The following is an 18,595-nucleotide window of genomic DNA, read 5'->3' as shown; positions in this document are numbered from 1 at the left end:
TTGGCCAAGTCCGATCGAACACTTGTGTGCTTGACCCTTGCCCTTCATGGCTTATTAAATCAAACAAGGAGGGGTTGTCCGGCTGGGTCCAGGAGGTTGTAAATTCCTCCTTGAGAGAGGGAGTGGTGCCTGCTGCTTTAAAAGAGGCAGTAATTAAACCACTCCTGAAAAAGCCTAACCTGGACCCAGAAGATGTTAACAATTATAGGCCAGTGGCCAACATCCCCTTCCTGGGCAAGGTGCTTGAGCGGGTGGTTGTAGGACAGCTCCAGGCACTCTTGAATGAAACGGATTATCTAGATCCATTTCAATCGGGCTTCAGGCCTGGTTTTGGAACGGAAACTGCCTTGGTCGCCCTGTGGGATGACCTCTGCCGGGAGAGGGACAGGGGGAGTGCGACCCTGTTGATTCTCCTGGACCTCTCAGCGGCTTTCGATACCATTGACCATGGTATCCTTCTGGATAGGTTGTCTGGCTTGGGAGTTGGAGGCACTGCACTACAGTGGTTCCGCTCCTACTTGGATGGCCGATTCCAGAAGGTGGTGCTGGGGGATTATTGCTCTGTGCCATGGCAATTGTGCCATGGGGTTCCACAGGGCTCTATTTTATCCCCCATGCTGTTTAACATCTACATGAAACCGCTGGGGGAGGTTATCCGGAGGTGTGGGCTGAGGTGCCATCAATATGCGGATGACACCCAGCTCTACCTCTCTTTTTCATCAAAACCAGGTGAGGCAGTGGCTGTTCTGAACCACTGCCTGGGCACGGTAATGGACTGGATGAGGGCTAATAAACTGAAACTCAATCCAGACAAGACGGAAGTACTGTTAGTGGGTGGTTCGTCTGCCCGGCTAGGTGATATTCAACCTGTTCTGGAGGGGGTTGCACTCCCCCTAAAGGATCAGGTTCGTAGTTTGGGGGTGCTCTTGGATCCAGAACTGTCACTTGAGGCACAGGTGAACTAAGTGGCACGGAGCACTTTTTATCAGCTTAGGCTGGTATACCAACTATGCCCTTATCTGGACAGAGATAGCCTAGCTACAGTTATCCATGCTCTGATAACTTCTCGTCTGGATTACTGCAATGCATTATACGTGGGGCTGCCTTTGAAAACGGTCTGGAAACTTCAGCTGGTCCAAAATAGGGCAGCAAGATTGTTAACAGGGACTGGCCTGCGAGCTCATATTACGCCAGTACTTTTCCAGCTGCACTGGCTGCCAGTCCATTTCCGGGCCCGATTCAAAGTGCTGGTGTTAACATTCAAAGCCCTTAACGGCTTGGGGCCAGGTTACCTGAAGGATCGCCTCCTCCCATATGTGCCTGCCTGGACCTTAAGGTCATCATCAGCGGCCCTTCTCCGTGAGCCCCTGCCAAAGGAAGTGAGGCATGTGGCTACTAGGAGGAGGGCTTTTTCTGTTGTGGCACCCCGGCTCTGGAATGAGCTCCCTAGTGAGGTTCGCCTGGTGCCTACATTGTACTCCTTTCGGCGCCAGGTGAAGACCTTTTTATTTTCCCAGGCATTTTAGCTTTCTAAATTTTTATCTTTGCTGTTTTAAATCTGTATTTTAAACTCCTGTACTGCTGCTAGGTTTTATTGTGGTTGTATTGTTATATTGTGGTTTTAATGTTCTATATATTTTAAATTGTTTTATTGTGTGTTGTTTGGTTTTAGTTTTTGTGAACCGCCCAGAGAGCTTCAGCTATTGGGCGGTATAGAAATGAAATAAATAAATAAATAAATAAACTACTGTGGGCACCACCAAGAAATGGCTCCCATGGCGACGTGGCTAGTCACATAATGCCGTAGAGGCCTGGCTAGTCATAAGTGAGCTGAAGAGGTGCTGGGGAGAAAAATAGTGAGGCTAGGAGGGAGGGGGACATAGCAAGGCAAAGGGGTAGAGGGGAAACAAAGAGCAAGGTTAGAAGTTAGGAGGGGAGAAACAGTAAGCTACAGAGGAGGGGGGAATAGTGAGGCTAGAGGCAGGGAGGGAGGAGGAAACAACAACGCAAAGGGGTAGAGGGGTGAGAAAGAGCAAAGCTAGAGGCTAGAAAGGGAGAGAAAGGAGACTGCCCTATCATTTTCCAAGGTTCTAATTCAAACAATTTTTGTGAAGGGGCAGGGAGGGGAGAGCTTTGTGGGCACCACTGGAGGTTCTGGGGGCACCATGGTGCCCATGGGTGCTGCCCTGGGGACCCCTGGTCTAGGCCCTTCTTAGTGATTGTGCCCACCTTGTGAAATGCTCTGACAAGGGAGATTGCTTAGGCCCTGACACGGTACCTTTTTAGATGGTATGTAAAAGCTTGGCTGTTTAAGAAGGCATTTGGTTAAATATTTTAAAGGTATGTTCATGTATTTTTATCCCTTATGATTAACTGTTGTTTTACAAACTTCTTGTTGTTTATTTGCATTTTTAAGATTTTTAAAATATTGCTGATTTGTTGTTATTGTTCATCGCCTTGAGTTCCCTTTCAGGGAAATAGATCAGATATAAGCTTTTAAAAGTAAATAAATAAAATTGCTGTTATGAATCACCTGCACTTGCAAGTAGCAGTGAGGAGGAAATACAATGCCTGCAGAATCAAGGCAATGTCAGAAATTGACCCAGGATGTTGCACTAGCAGAACAAAATGGGTGTCCAAAAGGGTAACAGTCACCACTGCAAGTTACAGCAATGTGCAAAACAGTGCACGTGACAAAGGAATAAGTGGGAAAGCAGCATGTGGAGAAGGGATGTTTAACAGGATGGTTAGCTTGATTTGGTCTGCAGCAAGTCAGGCGAGCTAGTGGATTTTTGGTGTTTTCTCATTTGCGCAAATTATAGCCACAATTTACACAAATTCACATAATTTGCACAAGTTACACACATCTTGGCCATAATTTGCGCAAATTATGCAGATTTGCAGCTGTAATTTGCACAAATCTGTATTTGCTCAAACTATGGCCAACACACAAAAAATATATGCCAAAAGTCTCTGGAGTTTGGGGAAAATATAGTGTGTCTGTCATTGGTCTAGAGCTTTTGCTGCACTTTGAAGTAACAGTGGTAACTTTATTATAAAAGGAGTGAAGTTGATAAGGCAGTATAGCAGGTCAGACACAATCCACTTGTTTCCTCACACTGGGCACTGCTGATGCTATATTCGTATCAGCCATTCTATCCAATAGGACTGAGGTGCCTAACAGTTTTTGATTACATTTCATAGAATAGTAGAATCATAGAATAGTGGGGTTGGAAGGGGCCAACCCCCTGCTCAATGCAGGAATCTAAGTCAAAGCATCAACATTTGGACATTTCTGGAGAGTTCTCTTTTCCCCTAACTCCTAATAAAAAATGTGAGGTTTATATGCCCTACATCAATGCAAGCAGAGGCAAAGGATTGTAGAGAAATGCCTGTGTATATTTATAAAGTCAGCTTTAATCTCTCAGGATAAAGGGTAAAACAAATCTAATATCTTTGTTAGGATGCTGGTTGCTCAGAAAATCACACTAAACATGTTCTTCATATTGCTGGTCATGTGCAATTATGTTTAACCAAGACAAATAGGAGGTTGCCCAGGAAGCCTATACTTCAGGTGCCCAAGTCCTATGGACATTTGCACCACCAAACCAATGGACAGGCAGGGGGACAGTTTCTGCTTCATCCGTGCCAGATCTAGAGTGTTTAAGTCACTATCTGGACAGGTAATTGTTATTTTAAGCCATAGGTAAATGACATGCCCACATGACTTCTGACTCTGAGTCAAATGTAGCCTACTAGCCATATGTGGCATCCTATTAGGGCTCAATAGGTCTGCCCTTTTTGCTGCCTGCCTGAGACTTAAGAGGGAGGGGGTTATCAAACACCTGGCAGGCTATAGCATGTTGCTAATGGGCTGTGTTCAATGACATGGGTTGCAAGTTGTGTATGTGTGGAATATAATGAACTCACTGAGACACAGGAAAAGACTGCATCACAAAAACAATCTGTTCTGAATTCAGGGTTTCTTCTTCATTCTGATCTTCATCAAATTGCAAACCAATTATCCAACATTAGTGAACATCTTAGCTATCCCACTTGCTTAGGAAATTTACTGCTAAGTGCCAGAAATGAACAATAATCTAATTCTAGAAGTTTCTGGAAATGCTTAAAAAAAGGCTGCTTGTTGTCTACAAATAAATTAGCTCCTCACCTTGTAAACTGTCGACTCTCTTCGTGTACTTCCATTTCTGTGCTTTTAAATTCATTTAATTCTTTCCGTATTGCTGCCTAATTAAAAGACACAAAATATGAGGACAACTCTTAAGTGGAAACAATAAAAACATACTCTTGTATAACCAAGTGGCTTGGAAAGTAGCAAAGGATATTTTGTATCTGATGGCCTAATCACTACCCATTTTTATATAACATCTCTTACTTCTGTTCTCTTCTCAGTGCAGTAATATATTTATTGAAGATTAATAGTTTATCATTGTGTTTCAAGTGTACCTGAAAAGAGAGACCCATCCCCCATGAACTAATGTCAGGAGAAATCTACTCACCAACACAGGGAGAGGCCCCCAAACTCACTTTGGGCTCCTTCACACTGAGCTTTTATCCTGCGATTGAGATTGCTCTGAAGTTTGCGGGCTCTTTACATGACGCCGTGACCTTCCAGGGCATCTCCTGCACTAAATGCCCTTTGTTCTGCTTTTAAGTAGATTGCAGATAATGAGCTATCAAATTACCCAGTTGTGTTCCGCTTCAGTTTCAATAGTCAAAGTGGCAAGAAGAGGAGTGAGATCAATAAAAGATAATTCAGATATGGAGAGGAGGAGGGGGGAAGGAAGGGAGTGTAAAGGGTATCAGTTGTGATCCTGCATTTAAAACAGAAGTGGCAAGCCCCGTTTTAAATACAGGATTTTAGGCTGGTGTAGAGATGCCCTTCGAGTTTTAAATCTATGGATTCATTGTGAAATAGTAGTAATTCAGGGCTACTTTACATGATGTTGCTCTTATAAGTATGCAAGTGCTTTCTCATATCACTCTAGGATCAGACCTCTTATAACACAAACAGCTCAGGAATACTTGTCTACATCTGTAAACCTTTGGGAACCACTGAACTGCTTCTGTGACCTCAGCACGCCTACATCCTTAGACAGAGAAATTTGTCTTCTTCCAGTCTTCCACTGTTTCAGAAGAAATGGCATACAAGAGCCCACCTATGTTGCATTAAGTCACACTCACAGTCTATTTTCTCTCCCTTAGATTAGAAAATTATTCTTCCCATTTTCTTTATTTCAAACAGTATTTATTACTCATGCTAGAATAATTCCAGTAGAAAACAAAAGCACAAAAAATTGCACTAGCTACAAAGTTGGGGAGGTAGTGGCAGAAACGGAACTTGTCACTCTAACCAACCACTTCTTTAATGTGCATCTGGAAAAGAGATTATTGCAGCCTACAGTCCTGGAGTGAGGGATGACTAATACTTCATGCATAGCAATTGAACAAACTGCAGGATTCCTGCCCTTCCTGACTGAAGACTAGCTTTTAGGCATGCAAAATGAATAATGCTTTTCATCTAGAAATTAGCTCCTATTTCAGTTTTATGCAACATTAGGTGAAATGTTTGGACATTCCAAGCCTTTGTTTTCAGATGGCAGGTATTAAAGCACAGCAGCCATTCAGAGTACTTTACATGGGTAATTAATATTGATATTTAAAAAGAAAAATAGTAATCAATTTGCTACATCTTCATTTATTCCATAGCCATTTTCTAAAAAGGCTAGCTATCTTCACACAGGTATTATCACAAACACTTTTACTGCAGAATAGCCACTGCTTTTAGGCCCCATTGCTCCATGAAGGTCAGAGTTTTTTGTTTTCATTTTGTTTTTACTAATATCTCTCAATAATCCTTTACAAAAAGCATCATAAGAAGTACAAAACTCTCAGTGCAGGACAACATTATAGTGTGACACAATTTTTATACTGTGTCATCACAATGACATCTCATACCACAGGTTCCTGTTTCAGCAGAGGATTATCTTGCTTAACTGTTGTGGTAATATCTAAAGACAAGGTTTCAGCAACAGCATCTAAACAGCTAAGAACTGGAATACCTATCCTCCCATTTTAGTACAGTATTAGAGTCTTCGTTTCACAGTCCCCTACACGTAATCAATGCGTGACCAGGAACATGGACATGACTTTCTGATAGCACATTCAGGTCCTACACATGTACGTGCTTAGAGCTCTTTGTCACATTGCACTCAATACGCAGAGGTCAGGGAGGAGCCAGTGGGCACAACATGTTGATTAACGATGCAGGGCTTAGGTTTTAGCAGCTAGGAACACCCACCCTGCATCTCTCCCTCTCTCCTATGGTAACATTTAGTAATGCAACACATGCTATGATATCAATGCATTGTATATTTCCTTGTCCCCCCTGTAATGAAGTGGAGTGGGGGAAGTTGCATCATGACAATTTTACTACATCATGACTGCTGCATTAATGACCATTATGGGGGTAGAAAGTGGGAGAAAGAGATACCGCCCTGTCATTTTTAGGAGCAGCTGCACATCAACCATAAAATTTAGTTCCAGTCATAGCATCACAGAATCATAGAAAAATAGAATAGTGGGGTTAGAAGGGGCCTACAAGGCCATCGAGTCCAATCCCCTGCTCAATGCAGGAATCCAAGTCAGAGCATCCCTGGCAGATGGCTGTCCAGCTTCATCTTGAATGACTCCACTGTGGGAGAGCCCACCACCTCCCTAGGGAATTGGTTCCACTGTCGTATTGCTATAACAGTCAGGAGGTTTTTCCTGATATTCAGCCGGAATCTGGCTTCCTGTAACTTGAGCCCATTATTACTGCACTCTGGGATGATAGAGAAGAGATCCTGGCCTTCATCTCTGTGACAACCTTTCAAGTACTTGAAGAGCACTATCATATCTCCTCTCAGTCTTCTCTTCTTAAGACCAAACATGACCAGTTCTTTCAGCCTCATAGGGCTTTGTTTTTAGTCCCCTGATTATATTTGCTTCCCTCCTCTGAACCTTTTCCAGCTTGTATGCATCCTTCTTAAAGTGTGGTGCCCAGAACCAGACACAGTACTCAAGATGAGGCCTAACCAGTGCTGAGTACAGGGGAACTGGTACTTCACATGATTTGGAAGCTATACTTCTATTAATGCAGCCCAAAATAACATTTGCCTTTTTTTTCCCCACCACAGCACATTGTTGGCTCATATTCAGCTTATGATCTATAACAATTCCAAGATCCTTATTGCTTGTAGTATTGTTGAGCCAAGTATCCCCCATCTTGTAAGTGTGCATTTGGTTTCTTTTTCTTAGGTGGAGAACTTGGCATTTATCCCTATTGAATTTCATTCAGTTGTTTTCAGCCCAGCGCTCCAGCCTATTAAGATCACTTTGAATTTTGTTTCTGTCTTCCGGGGTATTAGCTATCCCACCCAATTTTGTGTCACCTGCTAATCTGAACAGCATTCCCTACACCAGAGCTTTCCAAACTTTTCGTGTTGGTGACACACTTTTTAGACATGCATCATTTCGTGACACGGTAACTCAGTTTTACTAGCAAACCGGAGGTTAAACTAACCCGTTATAAGGGATACGGACACATACATAAATTGTAATAACGAAATGTATGGGGATACAACATATCTCATGAAAACCTTTCATTTATATTTTTAAAAATATATGATTTGTAAGATAATAACATACATTGTTGTCATTTATGAGTAACAGTATGTAAATATGTGCAAGAATTTAAAAAAGTTGAATAACACCAATAACTACTTACCATTTTAATGGGATGTATGAGGTTGATGGGATGAACACAGCTTTTCAATATTTGGTGGAATATTAGATAAAGACACTCGCATTACATCATCAAGCATTTTTAAGCTTCCATGTTTCAGTGTCTTTAGGTTTGCCATCGTTGAAAAGGATACTTCACAAATGTATGTAGTACAAAACTGCAGAAGAATTTTTAACGCCTTTTTAGCTATGCTTGGATGCATTTTTGAAATGTTAATCCAAAAGCTGTCTAAGTCACCCTGTTCATGCATCATTAACAGATTTCGATCATTTTTTATGTCAGCTAATTCTTCTTCAATAAGTGAAAAATTCCTCATTGCAGTTGAAAGAAATGGATTTCTGATCCAATCATAGTCTTGGATTTCAACATTTGGGTAGTAATGATGAACTTTCTCTCCAAGCAATGTTAAATGGTCAACAATTAGCGAGCTGATATCACATTTTAGCTGGCACTCAGCAGTTTTGGAAAACATTTCAAAATTTCCTTCTTTCACTTTCCTTTTCGAAATTGCTATTTTGTCTCTCATAGCACAAATTTTATCTACCGCTGTTAAGATATTTTCTCTTTTTCCTTGCATACTAGTGTTTATTTTATTCAAATGTTCAAATATGTCAGCAAGATATGCTAATTTTGTGCACCAAAGTTTGCTTTGAATTAGATCGCAGAATTCATTTTGCTGATTTTCCTCAAAACGTTTAAGCATAATTTCCCTCAATTCATATACACGACAAAGCACTCGACCTCTTGAGAGCCAAGGAACTTCTGTGTGTAGTAGAAGCTTTTTAAACCTTGCCCCCATGTCTTCACAAATATGAGCAAATAATCTTGATTGAAGAGGTCTACTTTTAATGTAATTGACCATTTGAACCACTTTGTCCAAAACTTTTCTTAATTCATTTCCAATGGTTTGCGCGACTAGTGCTTCGCGATGTAAAAAGCAATGAGTAATTATAATATTTTCATTCTTTTTCTTTGCTAAAGCTATAAAACCTTTTGTTGAATCAACCATTGAGGGTACGCCATCTGTGCATATTCCTACACAATTTAACCATTGCAAATTATTTTCCTTCATGAAGCAATCAAAAGTTTTAAATATATCTTCACCTCTAGTTCTCACTGGAAGTTCTAGACAACACAAGAATTGCTCAATAATTCTGTCAGTATGAATGAAGCGTATAAAAACCAATAATTGTGCTAACCACTGACATCTGTTGCTTCATCTAACTGCAATGTAAAGATCATATTATCGTCTTGAAAAATATCCTTCATTTGCTGCTTAATGTCATCAGACATGTCTTGAATACGTCTTCCGATTGTGTTATCTGCCAAAGGGATTTTATTAACTTCTATCTCAAATTCGGGCCCAAACATTGTTTGAACAATAGCACAGCAAGATTCCTTTATGGTGGTTTCGGAAATAGCATGTGGGTCCTTGTTTTTGGCAATTATTTGAGCAACAAAGTAACTTGCCTTTTGAGCTTTCTCTGATGTCTTCATTCTCTTTGTGAATGATGCAGACTGCTTCTTTATAGATTTTGAAAGCTCAATAAAGTATCCTACTGGTTTTTCTGACAAATGACAGTGTTTTGAGGTAAAATGACACTTTAATTTATTTGGTACAATACTTTCATGTTTTTAGTGCTTATCTTTCTCTGTTTTTTCTTATGAAAATAACAGCACCTGCGCTCCACTCCCACAGCGATAAAGTGAGATAAAGATAGGAATCAGGACCAGGAGAAAATGTGAAAAATAAACAAAATTAACTAAAGTATTTACAATACATATTAGGACACATAGGTCCAGGTAGGAGCTCAGCTGCAAAAACACACGAAGTAGAGAAGCAAACGTCCAACAAAAATGGTGTAAATATATATGTCTCACTACAAGGCTATACTGCTGTAAATATTTGCAATGCCTATGTCCAGAGTCCAGTTCCAGCACTCTCCAGTGGTACACTGCCAGTGGGTGGTTAATCCACAATTACAGCAGAGTAAAAAAAAATAAAAATGGCAGAAATCAACTGAGCTCCGTTCCGACTGGCCAAGATGGCGGACGGCCCGCACGGTGCAGTCCCAGGTGGTGTTTCCACGTGTGTGTTACTTTGGCCTGGCCACGCGGCAGCGCGGTGCAGAAGTCCGTGAAGGGCACGCCCGAAACCACGCAGGGCTGGTGGCTGCTGCCACTTCTCCGCGCCGGTGTTGGCCGAGCTCTGCTCACAGGGCAGTGCCTCCCTTCCCCTCTCTTCGTCCCGCGCCTCTACCTTTCTGGGGAGCGCAGGCTCGAAGCTCCTCGCCTGCCCGGCGCAGCCCTCCCTGCTCTGGGGGCGTCCAGCGGGCCGTTGTTCTCCCCCGCTGCCCTGCAGCCGCACCGAGGATGTGGGGAAGCCTCTCGCCCGAGCTGATTGCAAATTGCTCAACTAGTTGCTCTGCTAACTTCGAATTCTCCACACTCCTCGTGCAGCCAGCGTTACCACACTCCTCGCCGTACCGCTTCAACACCGCCAGTCACGTGCGTCCTGCATCAAGACACCACATGATCCTAAAGCAGCTAATGTTAAAGCACCTAAGCCTTAGCAGCTAAGCTGCTTTAACATTAGCTGCTTTAGGAAGTTCCAGGGGAGGGACCAAGCGAAGCAAACGTGAGTAAGGGAACTCCGCGGTGCCCTTCCGCACAATTTTCGCGTGACACACCTACACACTGCTGGCGACACACTAATGTGTCGCGACACACAGTTTGGAAAGCTCTGCCCTACACCTTCTTATCCAAGTCATTAATAAAAATGTTGAAGAGCACTGGGCCCAGGACTGAGCCCTGTGGTACCCCGCTCGTTACCTCTCCCCAGTTTGAGAAGATCCCATTGATAGGCACTCTTGGAGTCCGATTCTGTAGCCAACTGTGGATCCACCTGATAGTTGCTTCATCTAGCCCACTTTGAGCTAGTTTGCTCATCAGGATATCATGGGGCACTTTGTCGAAAGCTTTGCTGAAGTCGAGGTATATTATGTCTACAGCATTCCCACGGTCCACAAAGGAGGTTACTTGATCAAAAAATGAGATCAGATTCGTCTGGCAGGATTTGTTCTTGACAAGTCCATGTTGGCTTCAAGTAATCACTGCATTGTTTTCAAGGTGCTTACAGATGGATTGTTTTATCATCTGCTCCAGAATTTTCCCAGGAATTGATGTCAGACTGACTGGTCTGTAGTTTCCAGGTTCCTCTTTTTTGCCCATTTTGAAGATAGGGACACCATTAGCCCTCCTCCAGTCATCTGGCACTTCCCCCGTCCTCCATGATTTCTCAAAGATAACAGACAGTGGTTCTGAGAGTTCTTCTGCCAGTTCCTTTATTACTCTAGGATGCAGTTCATCTGGCCCTGGAGATTTGAACTCATTCAAAGGAATTAGGTGTTCCTTGACCATATGCCTATCGATCTCAAGCTGCAATCCTGCCCCTTCAGCCTGTACTTCGCCTTTGCCAGGGGGGTCATAGACCCTCTTTTGGGAGAAGACTGAGCCAAAATAGGAATTGAGCACCTCTGCCTTTTCTTTGTCATCTGTTATTGTTTTGCCATCCTCATTGAATAGTTGACCCACAATTTCTTTCTTCTGTCTTTTACTATGCACATATCTGAGGAAAGCCCTTTTGTTGCTTTAGCATCCCTCGCTAACCTCAGGTCATTCTCAGCTGTAGCCTGTGATGCCATCCTTACAATTCTGTGCTACCTGCCTGTACTCTTCCTTTGTAGCTTGGCCTTCCTTCCACTTTCCATATGTGTCCTTTTTTCCAAGTCAACTCTAAGCTTTTTGTGAAGCCACATTGGCTTCTTCTGTTGTCTTCTACCTTTTCTTCTTGTTGGAATTGTTTGTAATTGTGCCTTGAGAATTTCCTTTTTTAAAAGCTCCCACCCATCTTGGACTCCTTTTCTCATTAGAGTCGCTTGCCATGGGACCTTACTGATCATTGTTCTGAGATTATTAAAATCAGCTTTCCTAAAATCCAGGGTACGCCTTTGACTACACTCGGCTTTTGCTTCCCTTAGAACCAAGAACTGAAGTACAGCATGGTTGCTTTCCCCCAGAGTCCTGTAATTGCTACTTTATCCACTAAGTCATCTCTGTTGGTTACAATCAAGTCAAGGATAGCCAATCCTCTAGTTCCTTCCTCTATTTTCTGTAGGAGGAAGTTATCCGCCTCACAGGTCAGGAATTTCCTGGAGGGGCCATGTTTTGCTGAATTTGTCTTCCAACAAATATCGGGGTAATTGAAGTCCCCTATTACTACTACATCATGCTTCCTTAAAACATTGGCTATTTGCTTTTCAAAAGTCTTCTCCTTGATTGGGTGGTTGGTAGTAGACTCCAACCACCATGTTCCTTGTATTTTTTGCTCCATTTATTTTAACCCAGAGGCTCTCGATGGGGCTACCAAACTCATCCTCCTGTATTTCTGTGCAGAGATTTTTTTAAAAAAATATAGAGCAACTCCACCTCTCTTTCTGTTACTTCCGTTCATTTTGAACAAGTTATATCCTTCAATTGCTGTATTCCATACACTGGAGTCATCCCACCAAATTTAAGTTACACCTATCAAGTCATAATTTCCCTCCCGTGTTAAGAGTTCAAATTCGTTCTGTTTGTTTCCCATACTCTGGGCGTTAGTATATAGACATCGAAGACCATGTGCTTTATAGTCTGGCTTTCTTTCTATATTTTTTTGAAGACTATTATTGGGCACTATTAGAGCTGTTCTCTCCACTGTGGTGCATAAGGCTTCATCCATTGTTACATCCAACTTCATGTCTCCCTCCGTCGTAGGATTCAGTTTAAAGCCCTCCTGATGAAGTTCTTCATGCTGCGGCCAAACACATTCTTCCCATCCCTTGTGAGGTGCAAGCCATCCCTTGCCAGCAGTCCATCTTCCAGGAAGTATAGCCCGTGGTCCCAGAATCCAAATCCCTCACGTTGGCATCACCTTCATAGCCAGTCATTCACCTGGAATATTGTTCTTTCCTTTTCTAACTACTGGAAGGATGGATGAGAAAACTATCTGGGCCACAAAGTTCTTCCCAAAGCTTCAAATCTGACATGATTTCTTTGTAGCTCCGCTTGGTGGTGTCATTTGTTCCCACATGGATGAAAAGAAAGGGATACATGTCAGTGGGCTTTATGAGTGTAGGCAACCCTTCAGTCTCATCTCTAATCTGTCTTCCTGGGAGACAGCATACCTGGCGACTGTGGCGAGTCCATGGGTCTTTGCAACATACTTGGGTTTCAATCCCACACAGCAAGGAGTCTCCCACCACTACTATACTCTTCTGTTCTTGTTGTAGGTCTTGGTTTCATTGCCTCTGCTTGCCTCTGCTTCAGCCTCTTGCTCGCTCTCATGCGGGGTCCCCTGTAATTCTTCCTTGGCAGGCTGTTCTCCAGTCTCATCCTCAAGTACCTGAAAACAGTTCCATAGTTCCACTGCTTCCACTGGTGTAGAGTGACTTCTAGTTCTTCTGTTCCTGTCACCCTTTTCCAAGGAGTATCCTCTACTTCATTTTTCTTTGCCTCAGCATTTTCCTCGTCTGCCTCAGCTTGCTGTTGCTGTTCTAGCTCCTGTACTTTGCTTTGCTGCTGTAGTTCCACTGTTCTGTCCGAGAACTCTTCATCTTCTCTTATTCCTTGAGGGTCGACACTCGCTACTCCAGTCCTCTTACTTTTTCTTCCAACAGTGTAATCAGCTTGCACTTGTTGCATGTGTAGGCCATGTTGATCTCAGGCAAGAAAACGAACACTGCACACACCTTGCAGGTCACCACCACTGGAGAGTCTTTCCCTTCTATAGAGCATTTCTACACCAGCCTAAAATCCTGCATTTAAAACAGGGCTTTCTGCTTCTATTTTAAATGCAGGATCACAACGACTCTCTTTTTCACCTGCTTCCTTTTCCCCTCCCCTTTCCCCCTCCTTCTCCCCACATCTGAGTCTTCCATTATCTTTCATTGATCTCGCTCCTCTTCTTGCCACTTTTCCTCTTTCCATGGAGGGCACTCAAGTGGAACGCAATGGGTAATTTGATAGCTCATTATCTACAATCTATTTAAAAATGGAATAAAGGGCATTTAGTGCAGGAGAAGACCTGGAGGGTCATGGAGTCATGTAAAGAACCTGCAAACTTCTGTGAAAGAGCAATCTCAGTCGCAGGATACAAGCTCTGTGTGAAGAAAGCCACAGTCTCTATTCCCTTTTTGTTTCTAGTTTTCTGATTATACTGGAATAGCCTGTGCTTTGTCCTCTGTTCACTGGAGGTTAACAACAGAGTCCCACTGGTATAGAAGTGTGTGTTACAAGAAAAAGAAATTTAAAAAAATTGTTAGGGACCTCCCCTGCTGAACTCCTGGTTGTTTTCCCTGTTTGTTCGCTCTGATCACTCTCTCCCCGGGAGCTTGCTTGCTTGCTTGTATAGCCCCTAGACCAGCTGGGGCAGCTTTCTCTGCTTTGCTCAGTTAGGAGTCAGGAAACAGCAGGTAGTATCCAATGTTAGTCCACTTAGAGTAGACCCATTGAAATGAATGAGAGTTAAGTTAGCCATGACTAACTTAGGCCCTTAGTAACATGAAGTTCTGAACTGAACTTGAAAATGATCTAGCTGAAATCCTAGTCTCCCATTTTTCTCCCTTTAGGAAAACAAAGGAAGAGGACGACAAAAATCCCCATCCTCTTAGGTTTTAATAAGATAAAAGTTCAGCCCACAACTTCTTCCTAATTCAGTGTCCCTCCCACAACAGGGAAGATAAGACAGGCAGAGGGGGAAAAGGGCAATGCCAAAGACCCTGCGAGAACTTGCATGCTGGCTCTCACTGGGTTGCTCCACACCACACCCACCCATATATATGTGGGCAGGGGCTGGAGTGTATAGATATGATAACATTATAAATAGAAGTCATGATAACATTCACTTCTCTCCTGCCTAAGCATGATACCACAGAGAGCATATTCAATTTGAATGACACAGATGGGGAAAGAATTGGTCGGTGTACAAGGGCCACGTTGAGTGCATTGTTCCTTCCAGATGGAGGTACTCCATTCTGACTGGGAGTGACAACTATTGCAGGAATTAGCAGTGAGTCTCTGCTAAAAATCAGAGCGGATAAAGTTTTTGAGATACAGAAAAAAAGTTGCACTTATACGCCTGCTTTTGTCTCTTGCCTTGTCTGCAGGTGTTAACCTTGCCCAGGGCTTGTCAGCACGGCGATCATAATCTGGAGAATCTGTTACTTCCACATACTCATTAAAACGTAGGATTCTTCTTGCCTGAAGTTCAGCCACTGTTGGTCTCAGACTCAGCTGTAAAAGAGGGTAAGTTTAATAAACCAAAGGAAAACTGAGGGCACGGACTAACCTTGGAAGGGATAAATCAAACACAGAACGCACGCAGGACTTAGAATCATTGAGCTGGAAGAGCCCCCAGTGGTCATCTAGGTATTAGCTACCGCACCAAGTTTGGTGTCATCTGATAAGCATCCCCTGTATTCCTTCATCTAAGTCATTTATAAATATGTTGAACAACACTGGGCCTAGGACAGAACCCTGTTACATCCCACTTGTCACTTCTCTCCACATTGTTGGGGAGCCATTGATTAGCACTCTTCGGGTACAGTCCGTCATCCAGCTACAAATTCACCTAACAGTAACATCATTTAGCTCACATTTTACCAGCTTGCCAACAAGAATAGCATGGGGAACCTTGCTGAAAGCTTTGCTGAAATCAAGATATGCTACATCCACAGCATTCCCCTGATCTACCAACCTAGTAATTCTTCCAAAAAATGAGATAAGGTGGCAAATAGCCATGGCAGAAAAATTGATGTACCAACTGAAATTAGCTACAGTAAAAAAACACACACCATGGCATAATTTTATTTTAAATACAAATCAGGGACATATGCAGCAATATTTGTCAAAGCCTTTCCTCAGAAAAGAGACTAAATATAGTTTATTATTAAGAAGAACCATAAAGAAAACCTCCAAGCAGTGAATGGATTTCACCTATATTTTTGTCTGTGAGGTAAAGGGCCAGGGGAAGTTACATGTACTACTCTCTGTCAATAACTAGATTTAAATCACTTTGGCTATCGGGCAATATAGGAATATAGTAATTAAAATGAATTAATTAATTTCTTTAATTTGCTTGTTTGTTTGTCTTTGGAACAGTGTGTGTGTGTGTGTGTGTGTGTGTGTGTGTATATATATAAATAAAAAGAGATAAGGTTGGTCTGGCATGACTTGTTACTGAGAAACCTGTGCTGGCCCTTTGTGATCACAGCAATTTTCTTAAATGCTCACGAACTGACTGCTTAATTATTGCTTCTAGAAACTCTCCAGGTATCAATGTCAACTTGACTGGTTTGTAGTTGCCTGGATCCTCTTCTTCCTTGTTTTTGAAGCTGGGTAGAACATTTAATTGCCTCCAGTTTCGCAGCACTTCATCTGTTCTCCAGAATTTTTCAAAAATTATACAGAGGCTCCAAGATTACATTTACAAGTTCTTTTAGTACCCTAGGATGCAACTGGTCAGGCCACAAAGACCTGAATTTATTTAGGGTGACTAGGTGTTCCCATACCATCACTCTACCTACCTTGGGCTTCAACTCCTTCTGTCTATCATTCGATCTATTTTTGCCAGGTCAAGCACAGCTGTTTCCTTTATAGAAGAAGACTCAGGCAAAGTAGGAGTTGAGCAGCTCCACCTTCTCTGTTACCTGCTCAAATGTCTCTATCTTCTCCTTGCAGCAGACTTACCACTTCCTTGTTCTGCTCCAAACATAGCCAACCCTCTCCTGTTGGCTATTTTTAACATCCCTCACAAGCCTCTCAATTTAAACTTAAGCCCACCTGACATTTGAAAGCTGAAAGCTTTGGCTACTTGTTTGTACTCATCCTCAGTGTTTTGCTCATCCTTCCACAGAAATGCCCCTTTTAAATCTGAGCTCCTCAGAAAGCTCCTTATGCAGTCACCCCATTTTCTTTAGATGCCTCCCATTTTCTTGCTCACTGGAATGGTTTGAAATTGTGCCTTCAATATCTCACTTTTAAGGAACTCCCACTCATCTTGCACTCTCTTCCCCTCGAGTATTTCCACCCACTAAAGATAGCTTTCCAGAAGTCCAAGGTGTACGTCTGACTATGCTTGGCTTTCCCTTTTCTCAGTACCATGAATCCCAAGATGACATGGTCATTTCCACCCAAGGTCCTCAATACTTTCACCTCATAACCAGTCCTTCCCTGTTGGTGAGGATCAGATCTAGAATAGCTCATTGCCTTGTCTCTTCTTCCACTTTCTGACATTTCTTATCAGTTTATAAAATAGCTTATTATAACAGTTTATAATAATTTCTTATTAGTTTATAAAAAATAGTGACAGGTTTCAAAGACAGACCAAATCTAAAATGTGTATGTTTAATTCTTTACAGTGGAGAGATATACAGTTCATTACACAATAAATAAGCCGTTTCATCTGTAGTTTAAAAAAAAAACCCTATTGCCTATTTTTCTTGAGAATTAGAAAAAAAATATGTTAAAGAATATTATAATCTGATACCTTGTGCAAGATACAGGATGCCTAGAATGAACAGCTTTTTTGAAGCAAAACAGAATCCTAACACAACATGTATGTCTTTTGTCTCAACTGACAAATGTATGTGCCAAAATCTAGATTGGAGTTCTAACACTCTAACAAGGAGAAAATGAGACAAAAAAAAATAGCCAAGGGCTTATATGTACCTTTTTGTTTTACAGGTAACTATAGGTGTAAAATTAAACTAAGTTTTTATTTATTTATTTATTTATTTATTTATTTCATTTCTATACCGCCCAATAGCCGAAGCTCTCTGTTGGCAAAGTATTCTTCAATAGTTGGCAAAGTATTCTTCAGCTTTCCCACTGAGGAACCAAAATGGGTAGCATTTTCAAAATTAGATGTTAGAAAGCCATGGGGCTGCCACTGCTCCATGTCTCATTCCTCTCTTCCCACCAATATTTAATTCAGTGCAGCATGAGAAGTGACACAGTCACTCTGCGTTTCCTTGCCCAGCATCGTTAGTTGCTGGAGGCAGGGAAATGCACAGTGCAACTTCCTCAGGACACATGTTGTGTTAAAAGAGAAGTTACGGGAAGAGTGCAAAAAGAGAAATTGGGCAGTGGTGGTTCCATGTCACTCATTTTGACTAGTTCTGCCCTCAGTACCAGCTTATGCCTGTTCTTAAGACGAAGCTGATTTCAGTTTATTATTTTGTCACCACCTCTGGTTTGTAAGAGTAAGGTGATTTGAACATTTCAGAATGTCTCAGAAGGGACAGAATCTGGATATTATCTCACCCTACAAGCAGATAAAAAGTCCTTGTTCCACTGAGGTGCTGTATATTCATACTGGAAACTGCATGCGTATACTCTGAAGTGCCATTTTTCATTAGCCATTCCCTGTGCTGAACTCTAAGTTGATTTTTATATTTTCTCACATTTCTAAGCGGCTTGGAGTGTTTTCTGTGGTATGATACCACATATATAAGGTCTGTTGAACTCCTGTGGCTGTAAAGATATAGTGCAAATATTAACTGAAAAGTGGCTGAAGTTGGTATCTAAAGGCTTCATCACTCAAGGCTAAAAATCCTGCAATTTACCAGTGCTTCTGCTTCCAGAATCTTTGTGGGATTAGATCAGGTCCTTGCCACGTAGCTTTTTTAAAAAACTAAACTTCTCCATAAGGGCTATGTGTTTCATTACAAAGCCACTAGGTGGCACTGT

General features: G+C 42.1%; 1 protein-coding gene across 4 annotated transcripts in view; it reads right to left on the bottom strand.

The window, feature by feature from the left end:
* PHACTR2 (phosphatase and actin regulator 2) overlaps positions 1-18,595 on the bottom strand; it is a 168,574-nt gene that overhangs the window by 5,747 nt on the left and 144,232 nt on the right. For all 4 annotated transcript variants that reach the window (XM_084827766.1, XM_084827768.1, XM_084827767.1 and 1 more), the window contains 2 exons: positions 15,002-15,139; positions 4,172-4,248 (listed from right to left, as the gene is read on the bottom strand). In XM_084827766.1, coding sequence (XP_084683892.1) covers positions 4,172-4,248; positions 15,002-15,139 — 215 coding nt within the window. The remainder of the gene's footprint in view (positions 1-4,171; positions 4,249-15,001; positions 15,140-18,595) is intronic.

This window comes from Heloderma suspectum, chromosome 1 (assembly GCF_057233095.1).
Source record: "Heloderma suspectum isolate Gila_16-S chromosome 1, 16-S_ref, whole genome shotgun sequence".
Lineage (NCBI taxonomy): Eukaryota > Metazoa > Chordata > Lepidosauria > Squamata > Helodermatidae > Heloderma > Heloderma suspectum.
Note: the sequence above shows the minus strand (reverse complement) of the source record. Positions and strands in the feature narration are given on the sequence as shown.